This window comes from Vanellus vanellus (assembly GCF_965231255.1).
Source record: "Vanellus vanellus genome assembly, chromosome: 14".
NCBI classification, from domain to species: domain Eukaryota; kingdom Metazoa; phylum Chordata; class Aves; order Charadriiformes; family Charadriidae; genus Vanellus; species Vanellus vanellus.
Window position 1 is genome coordinate 2,314,612 of NC_138919.1, and position 26,724 is coordinate 2,341,335.

The window sequence follows — 26,724 nt, forward strand, 5'->3', positions numbered from 1 at the left end:
GTCCACCAGGAAGCCTCAGAGCAGGACCTACGGCTAAGCGGCACCAGGGGCAAGCATCAGCCTTCGGCAGCATCCCACGCGTGCTTCGCCATCATCGCACGCCCCGACCATGCCTGGACCGCCCTGCTGCCCTCCACCCATGTCACCAGCCACGCACAGGCCACCACAGACCTGCTGCCACCAGCAACACTACGGCACAGACCTCCTCTAGGCAGAAGCATCCTCTTAAAAGATTCATTTGAAAGGGGAAATGAAAGACGCAATGCTTTTAAAGTGGAAAAACGAAGGCTGAGAGGAGCTTGGGGGGGGTCTGCCAGACAGCTAGAGAAGGATGAGTGTGTCTCACAGGCTTGGTTGGGCTAGTTAAGCCAACAGCTGTACTGCAGATGTTGCAAAGAAAGCACCGTCAGGAGAGCGGCTCCGGGCAGCTTAACGCAGCACTGAGAATACGCATTACAGTCCGAGAGGAGGTGGGAAAAAACGCTTTCGGCATGTGGGAGCGGTGAGAGTCGCCGCGAGTACAAAACGCAGAGTTCCCCCAAGGCCAAATTTGCTGCCCATGTCGGCAGGCACGCTTCGCGCTGCGAACACAGTAGCGAGATCTCCCATCGCCACTTAATCCCATTCCGCCCCATGAACGCGCCTTCCGGCTGAAGCCACGGGCTCGGACCCGATGAGTAAGACGGCATTTTAAGCTTCAGGTTGTCGGAGTTCCTTCTGCCGTGTCCCCAACCGGCACCGCGCTCCCCTGACTGCAGCACACCAGATGAACCGGTGAAACACCGCTGCTGGAGAAGCTCATCAAAACCAGTCTGGCAGCGTTGGACCCACGTTTTCCACGGGTGTTTGAATTTAAGCAAACAAGGAGAGGGAAGGGCCGGTGTTGCTCACTCCAAGCTCACGTGGAGGAACCCGTCCTGTGCCCTAACACCAGAAACCCAAGCAGGATTTTGGAAGGATGGAGCCAGGCAGGAGAAATAGGGAAAGCCATGGTCCATCCCAGACTGTCCCAGCAGCTTTCTAGCACTGGGAACCCGATGGTCCCAGTGAGGGTGGCCCAGTAGATCATCATGCCCAAGCAGAGCCACAGGCTGTGGCTAATGTTTTTGCAAAATTGAAAGCCAGAAGGGGAGGGGGGAAAAAAAAAAAAGCCTCCAAGTCCAAAGAGGATCTGGTCTGACAAGAAGCGGCGAACGAAAGTGAAAACAGGAACAAAACTGAGAGAAATTATGTAGGCAATTGTTGTAATGACTATCAATTACTGGCTGTATTGAGCTACATAATGATATAAGCAACGCTGAAGCGCTTTGAGAGCGCTCAGTTATACGCAGCACCGGGTCGAAACGACTCTGAAAGAGCCGAATCACCGCGTTGCGGTGCAGTAGCACATTCCAGTCAGTTAATTAGGATGACCCCAATCCAATTTTTTATTAGTCATAGCCTTAGAAAATATCCTGCTCCCCAGAAGGCAGAAAGCCTCTCGTGCATCCGCCTCTACCTTACAGAGGGAAACCCCGCACCGCGTGGCAAAGGTTACCCAAAACTTTGGAAGAATTTTTATTGCATGAGAAAAAACACAAACAACCCACCCCAGGAAAAAGCCCTCGCAAACATTTTTAATAAATAATTTAAAAAAAACAAAAAAACCCCAAAAGAACAACCCTGAAAACCTTTAGATGGGGTCCTTTGCCCCGGCCAGGGCTCCTGACCCAGCCTTTGGCAGCGCTCACCCAGTACAAACTGGTCTCCCAGCCGGGGATTACTGGGTGCCACATCCACAGCCCGCTTCCCTGGCAATCCCACGTTTGCCTCCTCGCCCGCAGCATTCGCCAGCGCTACGAAGGTGGCACTCATGGGGTTTTTTGTTTTTTTTTCCTCTTTTTTTTTTCTGGGAAGCGGAGGGGAGAACGCTTCTTTATTCGCAGAAACGATCTCAAATTCCAGAAACACATCTTAACTTTTATCCAAATCTGTAATTAAAATAAAGCAACACGCCGCTCAGCAATAGCTGCATTCTCAAGCTTAAGGAGAAAAAAAAAAATAATAAAATAATAAAAAAACAAAAAAGGTTTTCTCAAATAAACTAGTAGCTGGGATAAAATTACCGTCGCCTCCCTCCTCCCAGCCCATGCAGACAAACCATGCCTTTGAGTATTCACGGTCCTGCCAGACTCCATCCAGCCCGGATAAGCCGTCAATCTGATTACGGCTGCAAATGTTAAGTATAAAGCATATCATCGAAAAGATCTGTTTGCGGTACGATACGCTCCCAACCCTTCCCAGCCGCTCCGAGAAGGGACGCCTTCGAGAAGCTTAAAGCCAAAGCTTAGCAGGAGAAGCAAAATCCCGGGAGCGCGGAAATCACGCCTTCAGCGGAGTCTTTGGGACATTTACAAATGAATAAACTTCTTTGCAAATTCCATTTTCAGCTAAGCGGCAACCACCTCGCCCAGAATACACTGCATGAAATATGTTGGCTCCGGAGCTTTTTCCTCTCAGAGGGAGAAAGAAAAACTCCCATCTTGGAGCTCCCGCAGAATACAGATGTGTTATTAACGGTGCTAAATTCGATGATTCTATAAAACATGCTTTGAAAGAGGCAGAGCGAGCGCCGGGATCTGCTCCCAGCCAAGCCAGCCCCGGTGTTTGAGGTGAGGAAGGGCTCACGCCTGACCCAGCGATACGAAAAAAAAAAAAAAAAAAAAAAAAAGAGCTTTGCCATGAATTTCTACGGTGAAAAACTGGGCCCTTGGTCAAAGCAAGCAAAATATTTCAGATCCGCTCCTCTTCCAAAACACACATCCACGTGAGCGCGTCCGCAGGCACGCTCAAATGGTCATACACCCACAGTTTCAGCCTCACCGCAATCTCAGCTCCGCTCTCAACAACAGACACCAAAGTTAAACAGCAATTAAACGCTGCGGAAGGTGCAGCAGCAGCAGCACCATTGGAGACAATTTAAGGCTTCACTCACATTTATGTGGCCGGAAAATCCATGCAGGATACTTTTGGAAATCTCTTTAGAGGCAAAGCCCAGTATTTCTTCTGCTCAAAGGATGTAAGAACCCTCAAAAAAGATTAAAACACCCCCAAAACCTGAGGTTTCCTCGTGACAGAGATTCAAACTATCAGATTTCACAGGGAAGTGGGAGAAGACTAAGGGGAATGGGGAGGGCGTCCAAGATCAGATGCAATGTCAGCAACTCCAAGAGAAGACTACGCTGGAGGTAAGGAGGATTTGATCCAGGGTCTGTGCGCAATTCCCAAGGGATCCATCAGAGGTAAGCAGGAAAAAGAAGCCTGGATTCACCGGCGGGCCGGGGAGCCACTAAAAAACTGCGGTTTCACACTATGCAGACTTCGTTCCAGAAGGTAATAGCCAAATCTTGCAGATTGTTCTGTTTAAAGATAAAAAGCGAACCCCATGATTCTCTGCAGCCCCTGTCTGGGGTGACACCTGCCACCCCCAAAACGCAATTCCTTCCGCAGCACCCAGCTCGGGCTGGGCACCTCATTACACCAAGCTGAAAAGGTCAGAAAAGCACAACAAACCCGGGAAAAAGCGGCAAAAACCATCCCGCAGGGAAAAGGGTAAAGCTGAACGTGGAGAGCTCGGTTGAGGACAGCTGACGTTGGGGCAGAGGAAGGCTGTAGTCAAGGACAGAGATTTGGGCGATGTAAGTGTTAAAGAAAGCAAAACAAACGAAGCTTGAGCTGATCATCAAAAGGAAAAAAAAAAATAAAAGCTGAAGGTGTCTGTCAGAGGACTGAGACGCCATAGAGCTTGGAGCCTTTGAAAATAGGTTAGACAAACTCTGGGACTTGTCTTAATTGAGCAGAGGCAGCGAGATCATGCGGTGTTAGAGGCTTCTCCACCTCCGATTGTCTTCTAGATCAAAAGAGAAAAAGGAAAAAGAAAAAAAAAAACAAACCAAAACCAACAACACAACCCAAGATGCCAGCAGCAGGATGGTTTCTCCTCATGCCTCCCAAACACTCGGTTCGCCGCCACCCTGCCGTGACCCTGCATTTCTAGCCGGTACCAAATCCAGTGCGGAAAGGCTTGGCCTCTGTCACCGCAATCGGACAGGCACACTGCAAACAGTCCAACAGGCAACACAAATTACGTATGCGCTGCTTTAAAAACATCGCGCAGCGGCCTTTGGTTCTGTATAACCCGCAGAACTCCAAGATGCAACCTCCCTCGCTTTACAAGGTGACATAAAAGTCACGTCAAGTGTGCCTCTACTTCCCGACTCGCCGTCCAAACCAACGTTCCTCCTCCAGCCTTCGGGGCCAGCCAGCGGCAGCCCCTTCCGCCGCTGCTGCACGCACAGAGGCTCCGAGGGAACATCAGATCCCCGGTGAAAGGTGGCAATAAAGGGGAGGGAAAGGAGACAACAAAAACGTAACACCGTTAGACACTGCCTCACATGCTACTAGCGAGCGGTCTAGAGGTTTTTGCACGGAGTCAAGCCGTCCTCAAGACCTTTCCCCCGCCACGTACATCTCGTTTACAGTCCACAGAGCATATAATGGGTCCCAGCAAGCTTTTCAAGCGGCACGATAGTCCGTGTTTGACAGTCACACGGCTGTGTCTTCTCCGCTCAAAGCTACCCCTATCTAGGGGTGTCATCCCCAGCCGCTGGGACCTCAGCATCATCCTTTCTTCTGAAGGCAACAGCCTCAATCCCTAGCCACTGCCATCGTTTCACAGAAGGACAAACCAACTGCCTTTAGATTTATTTCCATGCCTTCATCTCTTCTAGTCCATACCGGCACTGCACTGCCAACACCACAGCCATGAAGCTCTTTAGGACAGTCACTCAACAACCCGAGCTACTTAAAACAAACAAACCCAACCAACCCCGCCACCTCCCCAGGTTTTCTACCCGTGGTTTTCATCATGCAGAGAAATAAAAAATAAAATACATATATAAAAAAAAAAATAATCACAACAGACATTCACAACCATGTCATTTTTATAGAATAAAATGCCAGTTGGTCTCTTTCTTTTGACATTTAGCTAATGATCGTTTCAGCCAAATAATCCGACAACGCTGAGCTCAGTAGCCCGTAAACGCCTCTGGTGTTTTAGTGAATGCTAAAGACAACACTTGCTGCTCTCCAGCTCCCCAGTACATGTGGTTATACACACACAAATGCTTTCCTTAACCCTTCAACCCTCTCCAAACCCTCAGATGAATCAGCTGGCTGCAATGACTTGCTGTGCCTAAATTTAGCTGTTTGTTCCACCACCCCACGCGTACCTTCCGCGCATCCACCCCTGTGGGCAGAGCCGGGAGGAAGGACAGGGAGAAGAGGAAGCAGTTACCTCCTCCTCTTCCTAAGAGAGGACAGTAAGACGACTGGAATTTGCTCCTCGTTAACTCCCTGCCGATTGCTACCCGATACCCTCATCGGCCAAACCCTGGCACCTCTCCTGCAAGCATCCCAGTTCCAGTCCTACTACGGGTAGTAGTAGGACTTCCTACTTTTGAAGTTTCCTTTTAGTAATCTTAACACTATTTTACCCACCTGGTGATGTTCCCTATCCTTTAACTTTCACCTGAGCTGGATTTCTATTTTTCAAAAGACCTAGTTTTTTTCGCCCAAGTTACACCTGCTTAAAACAAAATAGGTGAAGAAACTTCCCCAGAACTCCTCCTCCCTGTATTACTCTGCGCACCTGCTGGGAGCTTACAGACCCCATCACCAACCCCTCCGCCTTCTGGCTTTTCTAAGCTGCAGGCTCGCAATAAGTCCTCTTGCACGCAGCGACATCACAAACATGACTTTTCCGCTTCTGGCATGCCTCTGCAAAAGGTCCCAGGCTGCGTCCCTGAGGTGCCCATTACCTGTTGGCGCAGCCGTTGTCACATCAACCTCGCCAGGGTGTTCAGCACTTGCTGTACCGAGAGACAACTGTTCTGCACGCCAAGCGCTAGCTATACGAGTCTCTTGCTGAAGATAAACATATATAAAAAAGCATAATGTATTTTTCAGCATGGACAGCATTACAGCTACCAGCTGGGCTCAGTGGGAAGGAACAAGAAACTTTAAAGGGACAGCCAGGCAAGAAGCCTGCAGACATCCACTTTAAGCTGGGGCCGTATGAACCGACAGCTTTTAGTGGCACAAAAGCTCCCTGGACGCCCCGCTGCATTTAGGAGAAACCTCAATAGTTCGCGACCACTCCTCAGGCCAAGATCTCCAAGCACTTTACCGTCGCACCTTTGAAGCGCTGGCACAATTCCCACATCGGAATCGAAGCACAAGGCGATTGCACGGGGCCGGAGCAGCAGGTCTGGGCTCAGCCACGCAAGCTGCCGGCACTACCAAACGCCGGATCCACCGGCCATGCATACACAGTCTGCTGGCCCTTACTTCCCATGCACTTGGGCTGCTCCATGCCAAATGCGCAGGGAGAGGCACGCTAAGGCGAAGGGTCCCCCAGTAAGCCCCCACTGTGCCCCAAGGTGATGGCCATCGCGCTCATGGTCTGTGAGCCTCTGCAGAGCGACTCGCACGCCGACGTGAATGGGCCGACCGCTTCTGCTTTTTCTGCTGGCAACAGGACACACACACACGAGAGCGGCACAGAGCGCCTGGACCACAGCAGGAAGGTGCAAGTCAGAGGCTTTATGTTGAATAAAGCTTTTCTCACCCGGCAGACGCGGCAGCATGTTGCCGAGATGATCCCGTAACTCCCCCCCTGTGCCATGACGCTACCCGGTTAATCACACAACGAGGCAGTAAGCGATGCCGTCTGCACACACAGTGTCTATTACCAGCAATCAACTGACAAAGAAGTTACATATTTCCACTGTACAGAGGTGCTTTCTAAAAGAAATGACACTATTTTGTCTTTAAAAGGTGTTTATACCACAAGGACAGAGATAAAAAAATCATCCTCCACCAAAACACTCCTTCACACACGATGATTTGCTTTGTCATGCCACTTTAATGCAGGCATAGCAGCTACAGCTGGAGAATTAAAGCAGATCTCCTGGGTGAGAACATAGAAACTTCGTTAACAATACCTGCACGCCTTAAAAAATAAACCTATTTTCTTGTAGCAACGCCGGCACAGGCCAAGGTACAAAAATATCAACAAATTCATTTCCATCCCCTGGCACGCTGCTGGAGCTCTCTCCATTTTGGGTCGTACCAGGCAGCTTCAAATTACATCGCATCTGATCTGCTGCAAGGAAACACAACCTCACCGTGGCACAAAGCAGCAGAAAGGAGGGGGGAGGAAAAAAAAAAAGCACATTCGGGATGGTCAAGCCCGTAACAAGCGAGCTCCTGCATGCCCAGCGCGGTGCCAGCAAGCCCCCGCAGGGACCCGCAGCAGCGAGCCAAAAAGGGCACAGAGCAGCTTGGGCTGTCGGGATGTGGCTGCTGGTCCCTTCCTAACACCCGGCAGCTGCTCAGACAAACCTAAATGTGTTGCCGATGGAGAACAAAGAGAAAGGGATGCGGGCTCCCAGCGGCGCCCCTGGGATGCTCTGTTCCCACCAGATCGGGACCAGGAAAACGCGAGCTCCAGCTTGGCCTGGCTCCATCCCTACCTCCTGCATCCATTCCAGCCCACAAGTGCCCTTCACCCGGGTCGACCCAGACGCCGCCTTTGCCGGTGTTAAAAGGCTCTTCCCGTGGCTGCCGCCATTGACAGGAGCCGCCTTGGCCCACCACCACCACCCCTTCAGCAGCCTGGGGACCACCCAAGGCCCGGCATGGAGGTCTCCCCGCTGGGTTACGCCAACCGCCGCGGGGAACCGCCACCTCGCCTCACACCCAGCGCCCGGCGGGGGGCACACAGCCCCGCGGACACCCACCGCCGGGCCCGAGGTGTGAGGGGAGGCCCGGGCCTGGCCGGGCCCCGCAGGCCTCACCGGGCCCCGGGGTGGGCGCAAGGCCCCGGGGAGCCGCCGGCCTCACCTGCTCGGCGCCGTAGGCCGTGGCGAACTGGACGAACTCCTCCACCCGCACGAAGCCGTCGCCATCCCGGTCCAGGGCGTCGAAGACGGGGCGGAGGCGCGGCTCCTCCTCCTCCTCCTCGCACCGGGCCGGGGGCTCGGTGGGGCCCTCCAGGGCCGGGAAGTCCCCCTGCTCCCGTGCGGACCACGGCGGCGGCCCCGGGGCGGGCTGGGCGGCTTCAGGTGCCCAGAGAGCCGGCTCCAGCTCCGGCCCCGGCTCCAGCTCCGGCCCCGTCCCGTCCCGCCGCGGCCCCCGGGGGAGCGGGGGCTCGGGCACGGCCGCCGGCGGACGCGGCTCCATGTTCACCGGCGGCGCTCAGCGCCCGCCGCCGCCGCCGCCCGCCCCGCCGCTGCCCTGCAGCCATGCCCCGCCGCCATCACCCCTTCACATCGCGGCCGCCCGGCGGGGCGGTGCCGGTAACCGGGTGCGGCGATGCCGGTGCCGGTTCCAGCGGTAGCTCCGCCCGCGTTCCGGACACACGGCTTTGTGCGAGGAGGAGGAGGTGGCGGCGGCGGCGGCCCCGCCCGCCGCGCCGCCACCGGGGGCGGCTCCACAGCCCCGCCCCGCCCCGCCGGACCGGGAGCGGCGGCTCCGAGCCCCGCCGGGGGGAACGCGGTGCTCCTCGCAGCCGGGGCGGCAGCGGCGGGGAGGCGGCGGCTGCGGCGGCGCCGATAAACAAACGCGCCCGCCCGCGCCGCCGCTCCGGGGCAGCCCGCGGCGAACTGCCAGATCCAACCCGGCACCCGCCGCAGTAGCCGCGGCGCTGACGTCACTCGGCTGCCAGTGCCGACCCCGCCCCGACGCGGCGCCGGGACGCGCGGACGCCACGCCCCTTGCCCCGCCCCCGGCTCGGGCGCGGCGCGGGAAGGGAGGGGCCACGCGGCGCGCGAGCACGTGCGACCCGCGCTCCCCTTCGGGGAAGGGGGGGGGGTGAGAGGAGGTCACTATACACTGGGGACCACCGTGAAGCGGGTCCTGTGCACCCCACTGGGGGGAATGTCACCGTGCACCGGGGGCAGTGCACCCCTCCGGAGGTCGCTACACACTGGGGACCACTGTAAAGCGGGTCCTGTGCATCCCACCGGGGGGGGGGGCGGGGGGAGTGTCACTGAGCATCCCCGCCATGGTGACCCTGCCCGGGCCATGGGTACGTGTGACATCTCAGGACAAGCCGGGTTGGGGCACGGTTCCCAAAGCTGGGGAGCCCCAGCACATTCAGCCCCAAAAGCTGGAGGTCAGCAGCATCCCCGGATGGGAAGGAGGAAAAAAAATACTCCCCCACACTCCCATCTGATCAGGCCGGTGCTGGGAAGGATTGACACCTCCGCTCCGAACCCTTTTTCTCATCGTAGCCATCCCCAAAGCTCACCGGGGTGGGAATGTGCTCGTTTTTCAGTCCCACAGGAGGAACGCTCACGGCTGCACCGGCTGACACTCCCCGGGCGACATCTGCCTAAACCATCCCCTGCAAAATCCCCTCGGCATTATAATTCCCCCAGTTTCCAGACAGCTCAAGCGACCGGGTCTCCTGCCTGTGCTTGCCACCACCCCGGCAGGGGGGACACTGCGCCGGCAGGGCTGGAGACGAGCCTGACACTGCGAGCTGCGGCTCTGCAACCCACCGTAGCTTCCTGCAGCTCCAGGAGGTCAGGACTGGGCTTGGAGCTCCTTCCTTCCCCTGGGGCCAGTAACATACGGCCAGGCTACCACCCTCAGCGGCCACAGGGCCAGGAGCTCTCCCCTGCTTCTGTCACCCCCAGGCTGTGGCCACCACACAGGTTTCCACACACTGGCAGGCAGCCATCCTCACCGCATGGGGTGGCCCCCCCAGCAGCTGGGCCAGGAGTCCAGTTCAGCACTGAGCCCGGAGCAGCGTGGCACAGCCTGGGTTTGGCAGCATCTTCCCTTTGTGCAGCTCTTCTTGCTGCAGGGAAGGCGAGAACCTCACCTTGCTCCCTTCCACCTCTGCCCCGTGTCCCCCCAGCCCAAGGTCAGCACGTCACAGTGCCGATTCCCCACTGGAGCCCGTGAAGTGTCTCCGTGTCTCCCCCGGTCCTCACCGAGGGGCTGCCAGGGGTTCGGCTAAAGCTAAGCCTCCAGGAGGAACCACGTCTGATACTACACGCAGGGACAGACACACAGTCCCCAACACGTTCAGTAGTGGTTCAACAAAGACGCAGTTAAAATACGTGGGACCTTCCCAAGAACAAGGGATGAAGATGAGAGAGAAGACTGCAGCTGGGACCAACAAACATCACACAAGTACGTTCTCCAGGAGAAAACACTTTGTCCTGTTATCTGGGGAAAGAGGGATATTGTGGCTGGAGGCAAATCCCAGGAGACACCCGGGCAAAGGATCCAGCTCCAATCCCAGATCCCAGTCCAATCACCCCATCCCCTCTGAAGGGGTCAGCACATCTCTCACCGAGTCCCTCAGCACCTCTGCTGAGGGACCAAACATCTGCTGGAACCACATCCCCAGAGCCATCTGGGGCCCAGGAGGTGGCAGTTCCCCAAACACCATCATGGTTCTAGGGTGCCATGGCCCAACTGCCACCAAGAACTGGGGACACACAAGGCTTTGCTAGTGGGAATGGTGGTTTTCCACCCTCTCAAGAGGACAAGGAGCGCACGCAAACCTTCCCGAGCTCCCAACAGTCAGAGGCTGCGGATCGAGCCCCCGCGCAGGCGAAGAGACGGGAAGCATCGCAGCTCAGGGTGGATGTTCTTTATTCGTGGCCTGGAGGAAGGAGCAAAACCTGGCAAGGCTACAATCAAGTAGGAAACGCAATCACAAGTAGGAAAACGAGCTTCGTGGAATTCAGGATAAGCTTAAAAATTGCCGTCAGCAGCAGGAGGCGGCTGCACGCGAGCAGTGTGTGTCTCCTGAGGCGCTGGCACCGGGGACGCGTTTGGCTCCAGCAGCCCAGCGCCCTGCACGGAAAAGGCCCAAATTCCAGCTAGCCCTTGATTTACCCTCAGCTGTAGTGTCTGTACAGAGAAAAGGGGACAGCATGAAACCAGCGTGACAGACAGACGGGGGAGGGGGGAGGGGGCGCTGACAGACAACTGGACATCTCGGGCTCCCAACAGATACAGTGCCACGGTCCACAGCAGTAGAGAGCCAGCTCTGGTGGGCTTCAACCTCGCGCCACTTCTGCTCCTGGGACAGGGACATCCCAGCTGAATCTGCTCAGTGGATGACTGCTGCTCCATCCAAGAGCCCCCCCGGAGGGGACGGGGCTGTTTCCCCCTACCAGGGGACAGCTTGGTCCATGTTTCTCCTCCCCCCTGCCCTGAGAGCTGCCCCCAGCACAAGGCCAATCTTAACCCAGGACAGGTTGAACTATTCCCCCCTCCCAAAAAGGAGCTGCTGCTGGGGGTCTCGGGCAGCTCTCAGGCTGAGATGGGGGAGAGGGGAGGAAGAGGACAGATATCCACAGGCGGCACTGCCTGGGACTCGGGAAAGGCCAGGAAGAGTAACTCGGAGGGAGACACAAACAGGCAGTGAACACCCCAGCCTGGCACACCCCGGGCTGTCCCTGCGCCCTCCACCACGTCAGCTCAGAAGAAAGTAACGGCACAGAATGGGGGTGCTCCCTGCCCAGCACCCCCAGTGCTCCCTCCCCCAGGCGGAGGCAGGATCGGCAGCGTCACCACCACCACCAGTTATCGGCTCCGACTCTGGGAGACGTCACCCCAAGATGTCCCAGAACAGCAGCATTCGGTCATGTTTCTGTCCATCGGTCAATCCCAGGCTGTCCATCATTGATTTTTGTTTGCTCCTGCAGCCCAGAAATCTGCAAGACAGCAGGGAGGTGGGTACACAGTCCTGCCCGTGGAGGCTGGACCCATGCAGGGGGAGAGAGAAGGAAAGGCGACCCCTCTCCCAAAAAGCACCAGGCCCCAGGCGCCAGCTCCCTTCCCACCTCTGCAGGCGTATGCAGCCAACACGAGTCCTGCGTGCAGCTCAACCGCAACACAAGACACGCTGCAGTAACTCATGCAATGAAGAAAGGGGTAGCAGAAGCTGTCAGGACTCTCTGTGCCCAGTCCTGCTGGTGGGGCACAGAAAAGAGGCACCGCATCGCTTCGGGGGACACTCAGAGGTGTCCAGACAAGCATCCTCCAGCAGGAACAACAAGAGGTACCACGCTAACCGCAGGCTTAGAGGAAAAACCCAGCAAGTTCTCTTTCCCAAATCACTCCTAGGACTGTCCACAAGGACTCAAGAGATGTTCCCCATGTTGCTTGGTGCCTGCTCTGACAACAGAGTTGGGGGGTGACCCTGCTCCACCTTCCCAAAAGCAGAAGGCAGCTTGACAAAAGCATTGCCAAGTCGAGACTTGGCCTGGCTGCCCTCACCCAGAGACCCTGACACCCAGCATCTGCCCCCTCTTCCCCAACACGGTACGCGCCACGCAGCCGCCTCAGGAGGGGCAGAGCCTGGTACCAGTCCGAGGTGACCAAGGCACTTAAAGGAGGTAATGCCATACCCGTCGGTATGGCAGCCATGCCCCTGTACCGTGGGGCAACAGGGTTTCCGACACGAGCCCTGCTCTAATCCCACAGAGGGGGAAATGCACGTCACCTAGAGTTTAGCAGAGGATGAAGCAATACCCAGCAAGGCGGGGAAGTTGTTGGCAGAGGTCAGCCAGCTCCCGCCATCCACAACCAGGGTGGTGCCCGTCACGTAGGAGGAAAGGCAGCTCGCCAGGTACAGCGTGCTGTGGGCGATCTCAGTCTTGTTTCCTGCGCGCTGGAGGGGGATCGTGTCGAACTGGCTTGCTTCCTCGGCAAATCTCCCACCTGAGCGGTAGAAGAAAGAGTCAGCTAGGACCATGGGACCACCTACCCACCGCTGCTGCCTGTCTTGCACGGGGTGTGCCGAGATCCCCCAGGGAACCTAGATGAGATCCCGGTACAGCCCTGGGGACAGCCCAGAGACAAAAGCCTGAGAAGAGAGTTAAAGGAGGGAAGCTCAAACCCAGCGGTGGGATTTGTACTGCAACGGGGAGTTTAAGACAGGACCTCGGAGAGATTTCCCAGCTTCCAGGGCTGAATTAGCACACTGCTGATGGACTGCCAAAGCTACATCATCAGGCAAGGCAACTGGCCAAGCTGAGTTTTGGGACAGCACATTACATCATGGTGTCAGAGAGCACAGAAAGCAGCCAGTCAACAGAAAAATCAGTGCCCTGAGAGGTACCGAGGATGTGGGAAGGGCTGCTCCCCCAAAAGAGACATGCCAGCTGAGTCACGGGACAGTTGTGCCCAGCAGCAATGGCCCTGGCTGCATCACACGCCCCACGAACTGCATGGCACTGGTGGTCCACCACGGTCCCCTCCCAGACAGACACCAGCAAGCCACCACCAAGGCAGAGACAGGAGCCCCGGGTTGTCTTACCCAGCCGCCGGTAGCCCTCGGTGCCTGTAATGGGGCCTGGCGCCAAGCTGTTCACTCGGATGTTGTTGGGTCCCCACTCCACAGCAAGGTGACGGGTCATGGCATCTGGGAAAGGATTACAATAGGAATAAGAAATGGAAAGCAAAGCCATTCCAGGAGCTTTTTAGGGGCCAAAAAGCCACAGGAGATTCTGGCCAAGAGCAAAGAGCCCTCGGGGAGAGAAGAGCCTCATCCCAAACTCAGGCACTTAGTAACTACACCGATTCATATTCACCTCTCCCACGGACATCTTCCCATCCCAACATTTGGGAAGAACCGGCTTCCTTACTGGCCCCACACAGCTCGCAGAGCCCCAGCAAGGAGCATTTAGGTACCTATGGCAGCCTTAGCAGTACCAGCATGCACCTGGAGGGCCTGCCCTCGGTAGCTCAGTGTTGCCGTGATGTTAACGATGACCCCACCATGATCCTGGGGAAGAAAAGGAGATGTGGCATTAGGCAGGGAGCAGCACAAGGGGTCACGTAAGAGAGTGGTGGGACAAGAGAGATGGGCTAGGAGGGAGCTGGGTCTCTTTAGTTTGGAGAAGAGGAGACTGAGGGGTGATCTTATTAGCGTTTATAAAGGGGGAATGTCATGAGGATGGAGCCAGGCTCTTCTCAGTAGCAACCAATGATAGGACAAGGGGTAATGGACTCAAGCTGGAACACAAGAGGTTCCACTTAAATTTGAGAAGAAACTTCTTCTCAGTGAGGGTGACAGAGCACTGGAACAGGCTGCCCAGGGAGGTTGTGGAGTCTCCTTCTCTGGAGACATTCAAAACTCACCTGGACGCCTTCATGTGCAACCTCATCTAGGTGTTCCTGCTCCAACAGGGGGATTGGACTAGATGATCTTTTGAGGTCCCTTCCAATCCCTAGCATACTGTGATACTGTGATACTGCTAACCCATCACCAAGGCTGCATTGCCCACCTGGTCTCACTGAGCTGGGGCAGCCAGCGGGGCCCTTCCAGAGCGGAGGGAAATGCAGGGGACACACAAAGGCCAAGGGAAAGCAGAGGAACAAAAAAAGGAGCCGCAGATCACAGCTGCTTTCCCGGCAGGTGGCTAAGCATGGAAAGGTGCCACAACAGCCAAAGACCCAGGGCTAGGGACAGGTGGGATTCCCAGTTCCTGCACAGGGGCTGCATCTGAGCAGGGTGGGTGGCAGAGGCCCGGCAGCACGGCCCTGGGTACACGGGTGCTGTGCATCCCTTCTGCCCTTCGCACTTCCCTGAATTTCTCAGGAGCAAAGTCTGGTTCGTTTGACACTAACCACGTGCCCACCAGGAGCCTTCCCAGCAAGTCCTCTGGCTCCTGTTCTACTTACTCGGAAATATTTCTCAAAGAGGACTTTGGAGGTGTTGAAGGTGCCAATGGTGTCGATATCTATCACTGTCTTGAAGGCGTTGAAGGACAGGGCGCTGGCTGGGCACAGAAAGTTTCCCGCAGCACCTGAAGAAAAAGCAGCCGAGGGTACAGTCAGGACGGGGCCAAAAGAGATCGGGCAGGTTCAGGGAAATTCTGCGAGAGGGACGGCAAGCGATACTGTCTGGGTAGACCGGACAGCACATGGAAACAGCCCTGATAAGGGGATAAACAGCTTGTAGGTCTGGGTGCCCAGCAGCACAGCTGTCTGAGGGCGGGAGGGTGCTGTGCAGCGGGAGCAGGGGTGATTGGATGACCACACATTAAGAACAGTTCTTTGCTTCCTCTGAGACTGTCCCCTTTGCGGTCTCAGGGGCTGCCTAGATGCTCGAGGCCAAAGCAGCAGAAGCCAGACACTAAGGAAACACAACCGCCAGGCAGGGAAATGCCCTTCCTAGCAGTGAGTCTGTACCCAATCTTCCCCCTGCCTGCTCCAGCAGCTCACCGTTAACGAGGATGTCAATCTGCTTGAACTCTTTCAGCGCCTCATCCACCGCTGCCACGATGGTCTGGGGCTGCCTGACATCTATGGACAGAGGCAGGCACTGCTGGCCTGTGGCTGCCACCAGCTTTTTAGAAGCCTACAAAAAAAAAACAGAGAGAAGTAAAATTCTTTCTGAAACTCTCTCCTTCTGCAAGGGTTAGACCCAGACCACATAACAGGTGTGCAAGAAGTCAGGTAGGAGCCATGTCCCTATCAGCACGCAGCAACCACTGTGGGCGGGGGAGAGACCTGCCTAAACACGGCCAGCTTCAGCCGGGCAGCACCCTGCAGCTAAAGCCCTGGGGCAGCCAGAGAAAGCTCCTGCATGTCCTGTCCTAGTTGAACACCAGGCTGGCCCCGAGGCCACAACTGGCTGAGCCCAGTTATCTCTGCGGCCTGTCATGCCCGCAGCACACCCTGAGCAACATCTCTGCAGGGCAAGTACAAAGGTTGGACCCCAACAAGACATTTTTGGCATGAGCCCAGACATAATTAACCTTTAGATCCAAAAATGTCAGTAGGCAAAAGAGCAAACGCAGACCAGCAGTTGTCCAGTCTGCCCGCGAGGCAGAGTGGGCCAGCTCTGCCGCAAACCACCCCCAAGGTGGTGTTAAGAGCATGACTTTCCCCAGCAAATTAAGCACAGGGGACATGCAAACTCAGCAACACCCAGCAACGTTCCATGTTCTTGCTCGGGCTCGCTAGGCACTTTGAGCTTTGAGCCCCGTCCAGCACACACACACACTGAACATCAAGAGCCTGGGCAAGCAGCCCCTGTGTACTCAGAAGACCCCAGCCCCTGAGGACTGAAAAGCTGCTGAGCTTTGCAGCTTGTTTTCTGGCACATGAGCATGTGAAATGACAGCACTAACCCCAACCCGGAGGCAGCTGGGTCATGCCAGCTCACTCCCAAGTGCCGATTTTGATCTTTATTATATTTCAGTGAACTCCACGCACAGCTGCTGCAAAGCTCTCTCACAGCCGCTTTCAGCCTGAGACTGCAGCACAAGTCACGGCGAGGAACAGAAACCGTGACCAGCCAAACTCCAGCCCGGGGTCAGACACGCAGGGGTGGGTGTTTGTTCTGCCCAGCTGATCCACAGGGTAGCTACAGTCTAATACAGTCACTGCTTTCCAGACCCGCGTCCTCCCCTCCGTCTCAAGATGCAATGTAACTGAGATTTTGGGGCTCAGAGTACCCATCTCAACCCACATAACCTTTGGACAAGGGGGTCTTGCCCTACTTGAAGCTGAGATTCACATTTGACCTTGGGTTGTGCCGCTTCCCTGCTGAAAAACCTTCACCACAGTTGGTTTCTGTGTCATCAACAAAAAGGCGATGTGATACCTGAAACAGACACTCCCAAAGCTGCCAGGGGAAGGTATCATCACGATTAACTGACCTCTGCTGTGAGGTGCAGTGGGTGCAGCCCACCCTAAACCCACACCCATCCTGCCCATCACCACTCCCTGCTCGTGCCTGAGCATTCAGAGAAGACAGAGTAGCACAGGTGAGCCACCTCTCCCATTGCACTACTCCCAGGGCTCCCAGCTTCAGCCAGAAGAGAGGGCAGGATTTCCAGGCATTCACAGCTCTCCCTTCTGCCTGCCTGTCCCACTGGAGCCCACAGAACTCACCTCTGACACTCGCTGCAGGTTCCGGCTTGCAATAACCGTCCGGCAGCCGTGCCTGCAAAGAAGGGGCTGGTGAGAAGGATCACACAGGGCCAGCTCCTCGCAGTCACCTCGGACCACGGAGGGTTACCAGGAGTTTAGTGGGTGAGCGGTGGGAGGTGACACAACGCCCTTGCAGGGGAGGCATTGCTGCTCCTCCAGGCTTGCAAGACTCAAAGAGCGCGAGAGTCCCAGCGCACTAGAGACCTATCCCAGCCCTGTGACAGTGCCAGCCCCTGCCTCCCGCGCTCCCACGAACCACCAGAGCCTGCCAAAGGCAGGGCTGCCCGCAGCTCCTGCCCACAGCTCTCATGACGGCTCTGTGGGGCTTTGCACCCCCCCTCTCCTCAGACCCGTTACCACAGCCGCCTCAAGGGAGGGGAAACTTCTACCCGCTCCGTCCCACCGGCGCCCGAAGAGGCCGGGCAAGCCGCTCTCCCGCCACCGCTTCCCACCGACCGCAGCCCCGCCGGGTTCCCCGTACCTCATGAAGATCTCGGCGATACGGAAACCGATGCCTGAGCCGCCGCCAGTGATGAACGCTACCTGGCCCCTGAGGGAACAAAGGGACGCTCAGAGCCCAGCACCGTGCACGGCCCCCGGCCTGGGCGGCCCCGACCAGCGCGTAGGCCGCGGGAGGCCCTGCCCCCACCAGGCCGCGGCCCTGCCCCTCAGCGCCCCGGCACTCACGCCAGGAGGTCGGGGCTGAAGAGGTGACGGTACTCGCGGAGGCAGTCGTCGGTGTCCACGTCCAGCGGGGGCCGGGATGCTGCTGCGCTCTCCGCCATGGCGCCGCGATACCCCCCCGCACCGCCAGCGGCAGCGTGACCGGCGGCGGCCGCGCCGCGGAGCAGGCCGGGAGCGCGCGCCGCGCAAGGTCTGCCGGGAGATGAAGTCCCGCCCGCATAGCGGGCAATGCGCATGCGCAGGCGTCGACAGGCGTTGCCAGGCAACGGCGCAGGGCGGGAACGGCGTCCCACAGCGCCGCCCAGTGTCCCCAGTGACACACCGGTGAGACAGCGACAGCGCAGTCAACCCCGGCCCTCACGGAGGTATCCTAGTGCCTCCCAGTGCCGCCCAGTACCGCCCCACTGCCTCTGGGAACATCCCAGAGCATCCAACAGCTACCGGTACCGTCCAGTGCCCCCCCGGGGACAGCCCAGTGCCTCCCAGAGCTGCCCAGTAACTCCCAAGTGCCCCTCGGAGACATCTCAGTGCCTCCCAGAGCTTCCCAGTAGGGTTCCAGTGTCCCCTGGGAACATCCCAGTGCACCCAAGAGCTACCAGTACCATCCAGTGCCTCCCAAGGACAGCCCAGTGTCTCCCAGAGCTTCCCAGTACCACCGTACTGCCCCCCAGGGACATTCCAGTGCCTCACAGAGCATCCCAGTGCCGCCCCAGTGCCTCCAGGGACAGCTCAGTCTTTCCCACACATTCCCAGTACCACACCAGTGCCCCCTGGGAACATATCAGTGCCTCCCAGAGCATCGCAGTGACTCCAGGAGCCTCCCAGCACCATCTAGTGCCTCCAGGGGAACACCAGTGCCTCTGCAGAACTTCCCAGTGCCTCCCAGAGCTTCCCATAACCACCCCAGTGTCCCCCATAGACATCCCAGTGCCTCCCAGAGCTGCCCAGTACTGCCCCAAAGGCCCCTGGGGACAGCCCAGTGCTTCCCAGTACCACACTACTCCTCCCCAAAGACACACCAGCATTTCACAGGGACACCTCAGTGTCTCCCAAAGCCTCCCAGTACCACCCCAGTGTCCTCTGAGGGCATCCCAGTATTTCCCACAGCTTCCCAGTACCACCTCAGTGCTCCCTGGGCACAGCCCGGTGCCTCCCAGAGCTACCCAGTGCTTCCCCAATGCCCTCTGGGGACAGACCAGTGCCTCCCAGAGCTGCCCAGTACTGCCCCAATGGCCCCTGGGGACAGCCCAGTGCTTCCCAGTACCACACTAGTCCTCTCCAGAGACACACCAGCACTTCACAGGGACACCCCAGTGTCTCCCAGAGCCTCCCAGTACCACCCCAGTCTCCTCTGAAGATATTCCAGTATTTCCCGCAGCTTCCCAGTCCCACCCCAGTACCCTCTGGGAACATCTCAGTGCCTCCCAGAGCTTCCCATAACCACCCCAGTGTCCTCCTTAGAGACCCCAGTGCCTCCCAGAGCTTTCCAGTACGGCCTCAATGGCCTCTGTGGACATCCCAGTGCTTCCCAGTACCACACTAGTCCTCCCCAAAGACACACCAGCATTTCACAGGGACACCCCAGTGTCTCCCAGAGCCTCCCAGTACCATTCCAGTGCCTCTGGGGACAGCCCAGAGCCTCCCAGAGCTGCCCAGTACTGTCTCACTGACCCCTGGGAACATCCCAGTCCATCCAAGAGCTACCAGTACCACCCAGTGTCCCTCAGGAACACCCCAGTGTCTCCCAGAGCCTCCCAGTACCACCCCACTATCCTCTGAGGACATTCCAGTATTTCCCACAGCTTCCCAGTACCACCCCAGTGCTCCCTGGGCACAGCCCGTTGCCTCCCAGAGCTGCCCAGTGCTTCCCCAATGCCCTCAGGGGACAGACCAGTGCTCCCCAGTACCACACTAGTCCTCCCCAGAGACACACCAGCACTTCACAGGGACACCCCAGTGTCTCCCAGAGCCTCCCAGTAACATCCCAGTGTCGTCTGAGGGCATTCCAGTGTTTCCCAGAGCTTCCCAGTATGGTTCCAGTGCCTCTGGGCTGTCCCCAGAGGCTCCCAGAGCTGCCCAGTACCACCCCAGTGTTTCCCAGTACTGTCCCAGTACCCCCTGGGAACATCCCAGTTCATCCAAGAGCTACCAGTACCATCCCAGTGCCCCCGGGGACAGCCCGGTGCCTCCCAGAACTTCCCAGTGCCTCGCAGAGCTTCCCAATACTGCACTAATGCCTCCCAGAGCTTTCCAGTGCCTCCCAGAGCCCTCCAGTGCCTACAGGGACAGCGTAGAGCCTCCCAGAGCTGTGCAGTACTTCCCAGAGATTCCCAGTACCATCCCAGTACCCCGAAGGACATCCCAGTGCCTCCCAGAGCTTTCCAGTACTGCCTTTATGGCCCCTGGGGACAGACCAGTGCTTCCCAGTACCACCCTAGTCCTCTCCGGAGACACACCAGCACTTCACAGGGACACCCCAGTGTCTCCCAGAGCCTCCTAGTACCACCCCAGTGTCCTCTGAGGGCATTCCAGTGTTTCCCGCAGCTTCCCAGTAAGGTTCCAGTGCCTCTGGGGCAGCCCAGAGCCTCCCAGAGCTTCCCAGTACCATCCCAGTGCCCCCTGGGGACGTCCCAATTCACCCAAGATCTTCCAGTACCATGCAGTGCCCTCCAGGTACAGCCTTGTGCTTCCCAGACGTTTCCAGCGCCTCCAAGAGCTTCCCAGTGCCACCCTAGTGCCCCCCCAGAGACATCCCAGTGCTTCCCAGATCCATCCCAGTTCTCCCCAAGGGATAGCCCAGTGCCTCCCAGAGCTGTCCAGTACCATTCCAGTACCTCTGGGGACAACCCACAGGATCCCAGAGCTGCCCAGTGCTTCCCAGAGATTCCCAGTACGGTCCAAATACCCTCCAGGGACACCCCAGTGCCTCCCAGAGCTTCCCAGTATGCCCCAGTAACCTCTAGGGACATCCCAGTACCCTCCCAGTGCCCCCCCCTAGTCCTTCCCCAGTGCCCCCCAGAGCCCCATGGCGCTTCCCAGCGGTGTCCAAGGGAGGGGACCGGAGCCATGGCTGAAGGCACTGGGGTTTATGGTGGGTCTGGGGTCCCGCCCGGGGCCGGGGCCACCCTACGGCCCGTAGATGTAGTCCCGGTCCCCGCTCTCCCAGGCCACCAGCTCGTCCCGCTGAAACCAGTAGCCGATCTCCCGCTGGGCCGTCTCCACCGAGTCGCTGGCGTGCACCACGTTCCTGCGCGGGGACGGGGACGATGCCGTGGCCCTGTGGGGTGCCAGCGCCGGCATCCCCCGCCCCCGCGCCCCTACCTGCTGACGTGTGTGCTGAAGTCCCCCCGGATGGTGCCCGCCGCCGCCGCCGCCGAGTTGGTGTCCCCAACCATGGTCCGCGTGGACCTGACCACGTTGTAGCCTTCCCACACCTGCGGGACAGGAGACGCCTGAGCCACCCGGGCCCCCCCCGGCACCCCCAAACCCCCTCTGTCCCGTCCCCTCACCATGGCCACCAGCGGCCCCGAGGTCATGTAGGCGAGGAGCGCCGGGTAGAAGGGCTTCTGCCGCAGCTGCTGGTAGTGCTTATCCAGGAGCCCCCGGTCCGCCTGCGGGCAGCGTGAGGTGACAGTGGGGACACCCCCCCTGAGCCAGCTGGGTGGCATACAGGGAGCGAGGACTCCCCCCCGGGTTGGGGGACGGGTACCTGGAGCAGCTTCATGGCCACCAGCTTGAAGCCACGCCGCTCGAAGCGCTGGATGACATCCCCCACCAGCCGCCGCTGCACCGCGTCCGGCTTCACCAGCACCAGTGTCTTCTCCTGCAGCTCCGGGGGGGCTGCGCGGGGATGGAGGGGTCAGCGTCACCGCTGAGCGTGGCGCACGGGTCACCACCGGACATGGAACGTGGGTTGTGGCAGTGGGACCCCACGCTGCTCTCGGGGTGCTACGGGTCACTGCTCGGTCCCGGCGGGCAGCGGCTGCTGCGGGGTGACCCTGTCCCCACCCCTGTCCCCATCCCAGGCTGTGTCCCCCCATCCCGGGGCTGTGTTCCTCCCAGCCAAGCGGTGTCTCGTAGACTGGTAGGGGCGTGAGGGACACGCTGCAAAGCCCTGATGGGCGTTGGGGACACGTCCACGGGTGGGAAACACTCCTTAACCCAGCGTGGCTCTGGTTTCAGCTGAGCGCACTGCGCTGCCATGTCCCCACAGCACGGTGTCACCCCGCGTGCCATCGCTCCTGCGGGTCCTCGGGTGCTTCCCCCCACCCTGGCACAAAGCGGGTTCCCAGTCACAGCCCTCCACTGGTGAGGAGCAGCACCGTGGGAGGGAAGGATCTGGCATCACCGTCACCCGTGCCACCGTGGGACGGCAGTGTCCATCCGGTGTCGCCGCCACCCCCCTCGTCCCCGCCGCTGGCCCTGCTGGAGCCGCGCTAGCAGGAGGGGACAGAAGTCCCCCAAGGGACAGCACATCCCGTCCGCCAGAGAAAGAGGACAGGAAGGCGAGGAAGGGAGAGGGACGGAGGACGCCGAGCTGGCCCCGGTGCCGGGCGGGGAGCAGACCCCACGATTTCACCCGCTTTTCTGGATGCTGTTGGATGTGGCCCGGCTTCGCGTGGCTCATCCCTGGGCACGGTGCAGGGGTTGTCCCCTCCCGGCCCTGGGGACACCAAAACCCTCGGGACTCGCAGGACGGTGCCAGGGGAACCACCAGCTCCGGTCTCTGCCCCGTCCCGACACGCGGGATGAGAACCCGGTGCTGACACACACCACGGAGAAGCGAAGGAGCCCACGAGTCGGACACCCTGTTGGGGGGCTGCCCCCGGGGTGGAGGGACTGGGGGCACTGGGGTCACTGGGAGGGGATGGAGCAGCGGGCACCGTGAGGGCAGGATGGGGACGGGAACCCCAAGGGACAGGATGGGGACAGGACAAGGATGGGGACAGGGTGCCCAGAAACAGGACAGAGATCGGGAGTGGGTCCCTAGGGGCAGGATAGGGCAGGGGCTGAGGGCAGGATGAGGATGGGAACAGGGTCCCCGGGGCCAGGACGAGGATGGGGATAAGGTCCCCAGGGCAGGATGAGGATGGGGACGGGGTCCCCGGGGCCAGGATGGGAAAGGGAATAAGGTTCCCGGGGCCAGGATGGGGGCAGAATGGGGACAAGGTCCCCAGGGGCAGGATAAGGAAGGGGACAAGGTTCCCAGGGACAGGATGAGTATGGGGACAAGGTCTCCAGGGAAGGACGAGGATGGAGACAGGGTCCCCAGGGACAGGATGAGGATGGGGACAGGGTCCCCAGGGACAAGATGGGGATGGGGACAAGGTCCCCAGGGACAGGATGGGGACAGGGGCTGAGGGCAGGACAGGGATGGGGACAGGGTCCCCAGGGGAGGACGAGGATGGGGACGGGGTGCCCAGGGACAGGATGGGGAAGGGGCCGGGGCCGGGGCCGGGGCCGGGCCGGGGCGGTGTCTCACCGGAGCCGTAGCAGCGGGGCCCGGGGGGGCGGCTGAGGCCCGGTTGCCCCCGCAGCAGGCTCCGGGCCAGGCAGCGCCCCAGGGAGCCCATGGCGGGTCGGACCTGGCCGCGGCGGGGCTCTGCCGCCCCGCGGAGGCTTTAAAGGCCCGGGCCGAGCCCGGGGATGGGTCAGGTTTCCGCCCCTCCCCTTAAAGCAGCCGCCGGGACCGGGCGGCCGCCGCGCCTGGACGGAGCACCCCGGTAAGGGGCATCCCTAGTGCGGAGCATCCCTGGAACGGGGCATCCTCCCAGCACGGAGTACCCCCGGTACGGGGCATCCCTAGTGCGGAGCATCCCTGGAACGGAGCATTTTCCCGGCGCGGAGTACCCCCGGTACAGGGCGTCCCTAGTGCGGAGCATCCCTGGAACGGGGCATCCTCCCGGCGCGGAGCATCCCCGGCACGGGGCATCCCTAGTGCGGAGCATCCCTGGAATGGAGCATCTTCCCGGCACGGAGTATCCCCGGTACAGGGCATCCCTAGTGCGGAGCATCCCTGGAACAGGGTATCCTCCCGGCACGGAGTACCCCCGGTACGGGGCATCCCTGGAATGGAGCATCTTCCCGGCACGGAGTATCCCCGGTACGGGGCATCCCTGGTACGGTGCATCCCTGGTACAGAGCATCCTACTGGCACGGAGCACCCCGGGCACAGAGCATCTTCCCAGCATGGAGCATCCCGGTACAGGGCGTCCCCAGAACAGAGCATCCCAGGTACAGAACATCCCCGGCATGAGGCATCGCTAGTGTGGAGCATTGCTGGAACAGAGCATCCTACAGGCACGGAGCATCCCTGGTACTGAGCATCCTCCCAGAATGGAGCATCCCCTCCTGCCACAAAGTATCCTCCGCACACAGAGCATCCTCAGAATGGAGCATCCTCCTGGCACGGAGCATTCCCCCAGCACAGAGCATCCCAGGTACGGAGCATCCCAGCATGGAACATGCTGATAGGGAGCATCCCCTGGCACAGAGCGAGCCATTCCCTTGGCAGGGCTGAGCCCCAAGCCCTGCCACCGTGGGAGCAGAGCCTGCGCCCATCCCACGGGTGACACCCACCCTCAGACCCTCCCAAAACCCAGATCTATTTTGTGCTTTGTCCCGATGGTCTGGACCCGGGTGAGCCCATGGCAGCCTGAGCTGGGGGCTGGGTAGCCCGGTGGGGGGAGCACCCAGGGGGGTACCCCCGCTCTGGGATGCGTAGCGGGTGTTGGGAAGGGGGTGCAAGGCCCCGGGGGGGGGACTTCAAAGCCCCATTGGCTTTAAAGCATCACCGAAGGCTGCGGGGAGAGGGATGAGCCCGGCACAGGCAGAGGTGACAGGGACAGAAGCAGCAGGGTCCCCTCCTTCGCGCCAGCCTGTGATGAAGGGGGCAGAAAAGAGGGGGAGTATGCGAAGCAGCGACAGGCAGGAGAAGGATGCTCCCCATCCCAGCACCGCTCCAGCACAGATTCCAGTTTTCCTTAGGGTTGAATTAGATGAGTGAGGGAGCTGTGCCTGCTCCCCAGGGGCATGGGCGGCCCCACAGGTGGAAAAAGCCCCAATCCCAGACCCCACACGCTGGCACACCGCTCGTTACTGAGCTCCCGACCTCTTGGGAGAGCAGCTCGACGCCAACATTGCTATTAAAATATCTGCAAGTTCATGGAAAATCCTGATCGCTTCGAGCCCGTTTTCTAAACCCCTGATAATTTGAAGGATGAGCGGAGGAACATGCCCGGAGGGATTAACATGGCTGCGAGGGCTGACTTGACCCTGTCTCCAACATGAGTTGATCCCCACATCTCCTTTCTGATTTCCTTCCTGGCCCCACAAAGCACAGGGACTGGGGCTACCGATAGCCACAGCCTGGGGGGGGGGGGGCACACAGGGGCTTCCCAGGAACTCAGCGTGGCTGCAAAAACCACGCCACGTGGCTTCTCCGTAGGCACAGACAGCCCCAGCTCTTACCAAAATGGACTTCTTGTTGGCCAGAAGCCGGTGGCACCCACGCAAACGGGAGGCTGGGGGGGGGGGGGGGGGGGGGAACGGCCCCTCTCCAGTGGCTGACGGTACAAAGGGGTTTCTTTGGGTAAGATTAAGGCCGTCACATACACAGAAATCAGTGCCCTTCAATATTTACCCAGCGCGCTGCCCTGCTCACCCCGGGGGCCGGGGCCGGCAAAGGAGAATCAGCTTTTAGCCGCGGGGCTGGTGGGTTCCAGTCTGGGCTTTGGCCACCTTCCAGCCGCTGCCCTTGACCAGCGAGGGGAAAAAAAAAAAACATGGAAAAATGTGCACTTTCACCCTCTCTCAACCAAACGTGTTGCAAGAACCAGCCCAGAGGGATGCCGTGCCCGGAGCACGTGGCGTTCCCTCAGCCCATCTCGGAAGGAAGCCACCGCCGGGGTGTGGAGTGGGAGAGGTGACAGCTATTGCTGTCCCCCACTGCGGCTAGGAGGTACCAGGGTGGCAGCTCAGGAGGAGGGAGAGGCTCCGTGGACAGGTTTGGAGCCTGCCCCGTGTCTTCATACACCAGGAAAAAGGAGGACTCCCAAATTTCAAGTGTAGACAAGTGCCTGGAGTCACTCCAGAGCTGGCTGCTCTGCGCCACGTGCTCCCGGTGCAGGTTCTGGTTGGCGGAGAGCTCGGTGCCCTTCGGGTGGCAGATCATCCCCCACCTTCACGCTGGTCTTCGCTGGCGGCAGAGGTGACGGGCACGTGGTTCCCAGCCCTCGGTTGCAAGGACCTGTACCGGGTGAGGCACGTCCTCGGCGGGCTGAGCTCCGGTTCACGTGCAACTTTCCCCTCGAGCTGCTCACTGCAGGGGTACGAAACTCAAACATCCAACTGGTCCCAGTTCAGCCAGCCTGCACGCAAAGCTCTGCGCGGAGGTTATCCAAACAGCATTGCGTTATCTCCAAACAGCAAACATGGGCGTCACAGGATGGTGGGTTTTGGGTTGGTTTTTGTTTTTTTTTTTTTACAAAACCATAGTTAGAGGAGCTGCGGCGCGAGCGCTCCCCACACTCCATCTTCCCCTCCCGATACCCCCACTTGCCCACGTGCAGCCGTCTACGCTTGGACTCCACATCTATGAATGCGCCCAGGAGAACCCCTGTGAACCCTTAACGCCTTCTCCGGGCTCGCTCCCGTTCACAAGGGTGAACGTTGGATTTTCTTCCCGCGGGCAGCTCTCGATCAATTCGGACAACAAACTGCCGGAGGGAATAAACAGACCGCCGCCCCAGGATACACCAGGGAAGGTGGGTAGGAAACACGCCGAGGGGAGAGCGGAGAAAAAAAGCCGCCGCCGATCTGCCCCGGTCCAGCACAGCAGCCTTCAGGAGCTCTCGGAGGACACGGCATACCCGCAGGCCGGGCACAGTACGGCACCCGCTGCCGGTCCTCTCGCCCGATGACGGGGAAAGGTTGTCGATTGTCACCTGCATCGCAAAAACGTATTTTCATCTTGTAGAGCGGCTCGAGTGATAAGCAGGTCTAGAGGGCAACTAAAACTACAAG

General features: G+C 59.0%; 2 protein-coding genes across 4 annotated transcripts; both read right to left on the minus strand.

Annotated features, from left to right (window-relative positions):
* Positions 1 to 10,703: 10,703 nt before the first annotated feature.
* Positions 10,704 to 17,842, minus strand: DECR2 (2,4-dienoyl-CoA reductase 2). 3 transcript variants are annotated; one of them, XM_082490605.1, is made up of 9 exons: positions 17,704 to 17,842; positions 17,498 to 17,566; positions 16,978 to 17,029; positions 15,301 to 15,436; positions 14,758 to 14,882; positions 13,765 to 13,858; positions 13,391 to 13,495; positions 12,604 to 12,792; positions 10,704 to 12,041 (listed from the first exon to the last, which is right to left on the minus strand). In XM_082490605.1, the coding sequence occupies exons 1-9, from the start codon at positions 17,799 to 17,801 to the stop codon at positions 11,749 to 11,751; spliced, it is 1,161 nt and encodes a 386-aa protein (XP_082346731.1). In that variant the 5' UTR covers positions 17,802 to 17,842; the 3' UTR covers positions 10,704 to 11,748. The 3 variants fall into 3 exon arrangements, with proteins under 3 accessions (XP_082346731.1, XP_082346730.1, XP_082346729.1); XM_082490604.1 differs by having other exon boundaries at positions 10,704 to 11,783; positions 17,704 to 17,841; XM_082490603.1 differs by having other exon boundaries at positions 10,704 to 11,783; positions 12,575 to 12,792; positions 17,704 to 17,817.
* A 2,976-nt stretch (positions 17,843 to 20,818) lies between these two features.
* NME4 (NME/NM23 nucleoside diphosphate kinase 4) lies at positions 20,819 to 23,273 on the minus strand (the record flags this gene model as incomplete). Its single annotated transcript, XM_082490639.1, has 5 exons — positions 20,819 to 20,947; positions 21,022 to 21,134; positions 21,210 to 21,311; positions 21,410 to 21,540; positions 23,183 to 23,273. The coding sequence occupies 5 exons, from the start codon at positions 23,271 to 23,273 to the stop codon at positions 20,827 to 20,829; spliced, it is 558 nt and encodes a 185-aa protein (XP_082346765.1). The 3' UTR covers positions 20,819 to 20,826.
* Positions 23,274 to 26,724: the final 3,451 nt, after the last annotated feature.

Excerpts from the sequence above, each read along its gene's own strand:
- DECR2 (XM_082490605.1), bottom strand. The coding sequence starts at position 17,801 with ATGGCGGAGAGCGCAGCAGCATCCCGGCCCCCGCTGGACGTGGACACC. Across the intron at positions 17,030-17,497 it reads ATCGCCGAGATCTTCATGAG|GCACGGCTGCCGGACGGTTA; the intron begins GTACGGGGAACC and ends CCTTCTTTGCAG. Across the intron at positions 13,859-14,757 it reads TCTTTGAGAAATATTTCCGA|GATCATGGTGGGGTCATCGT; the intron begins GTAAGTAGAACA and ends TTTCTTCCCCAG.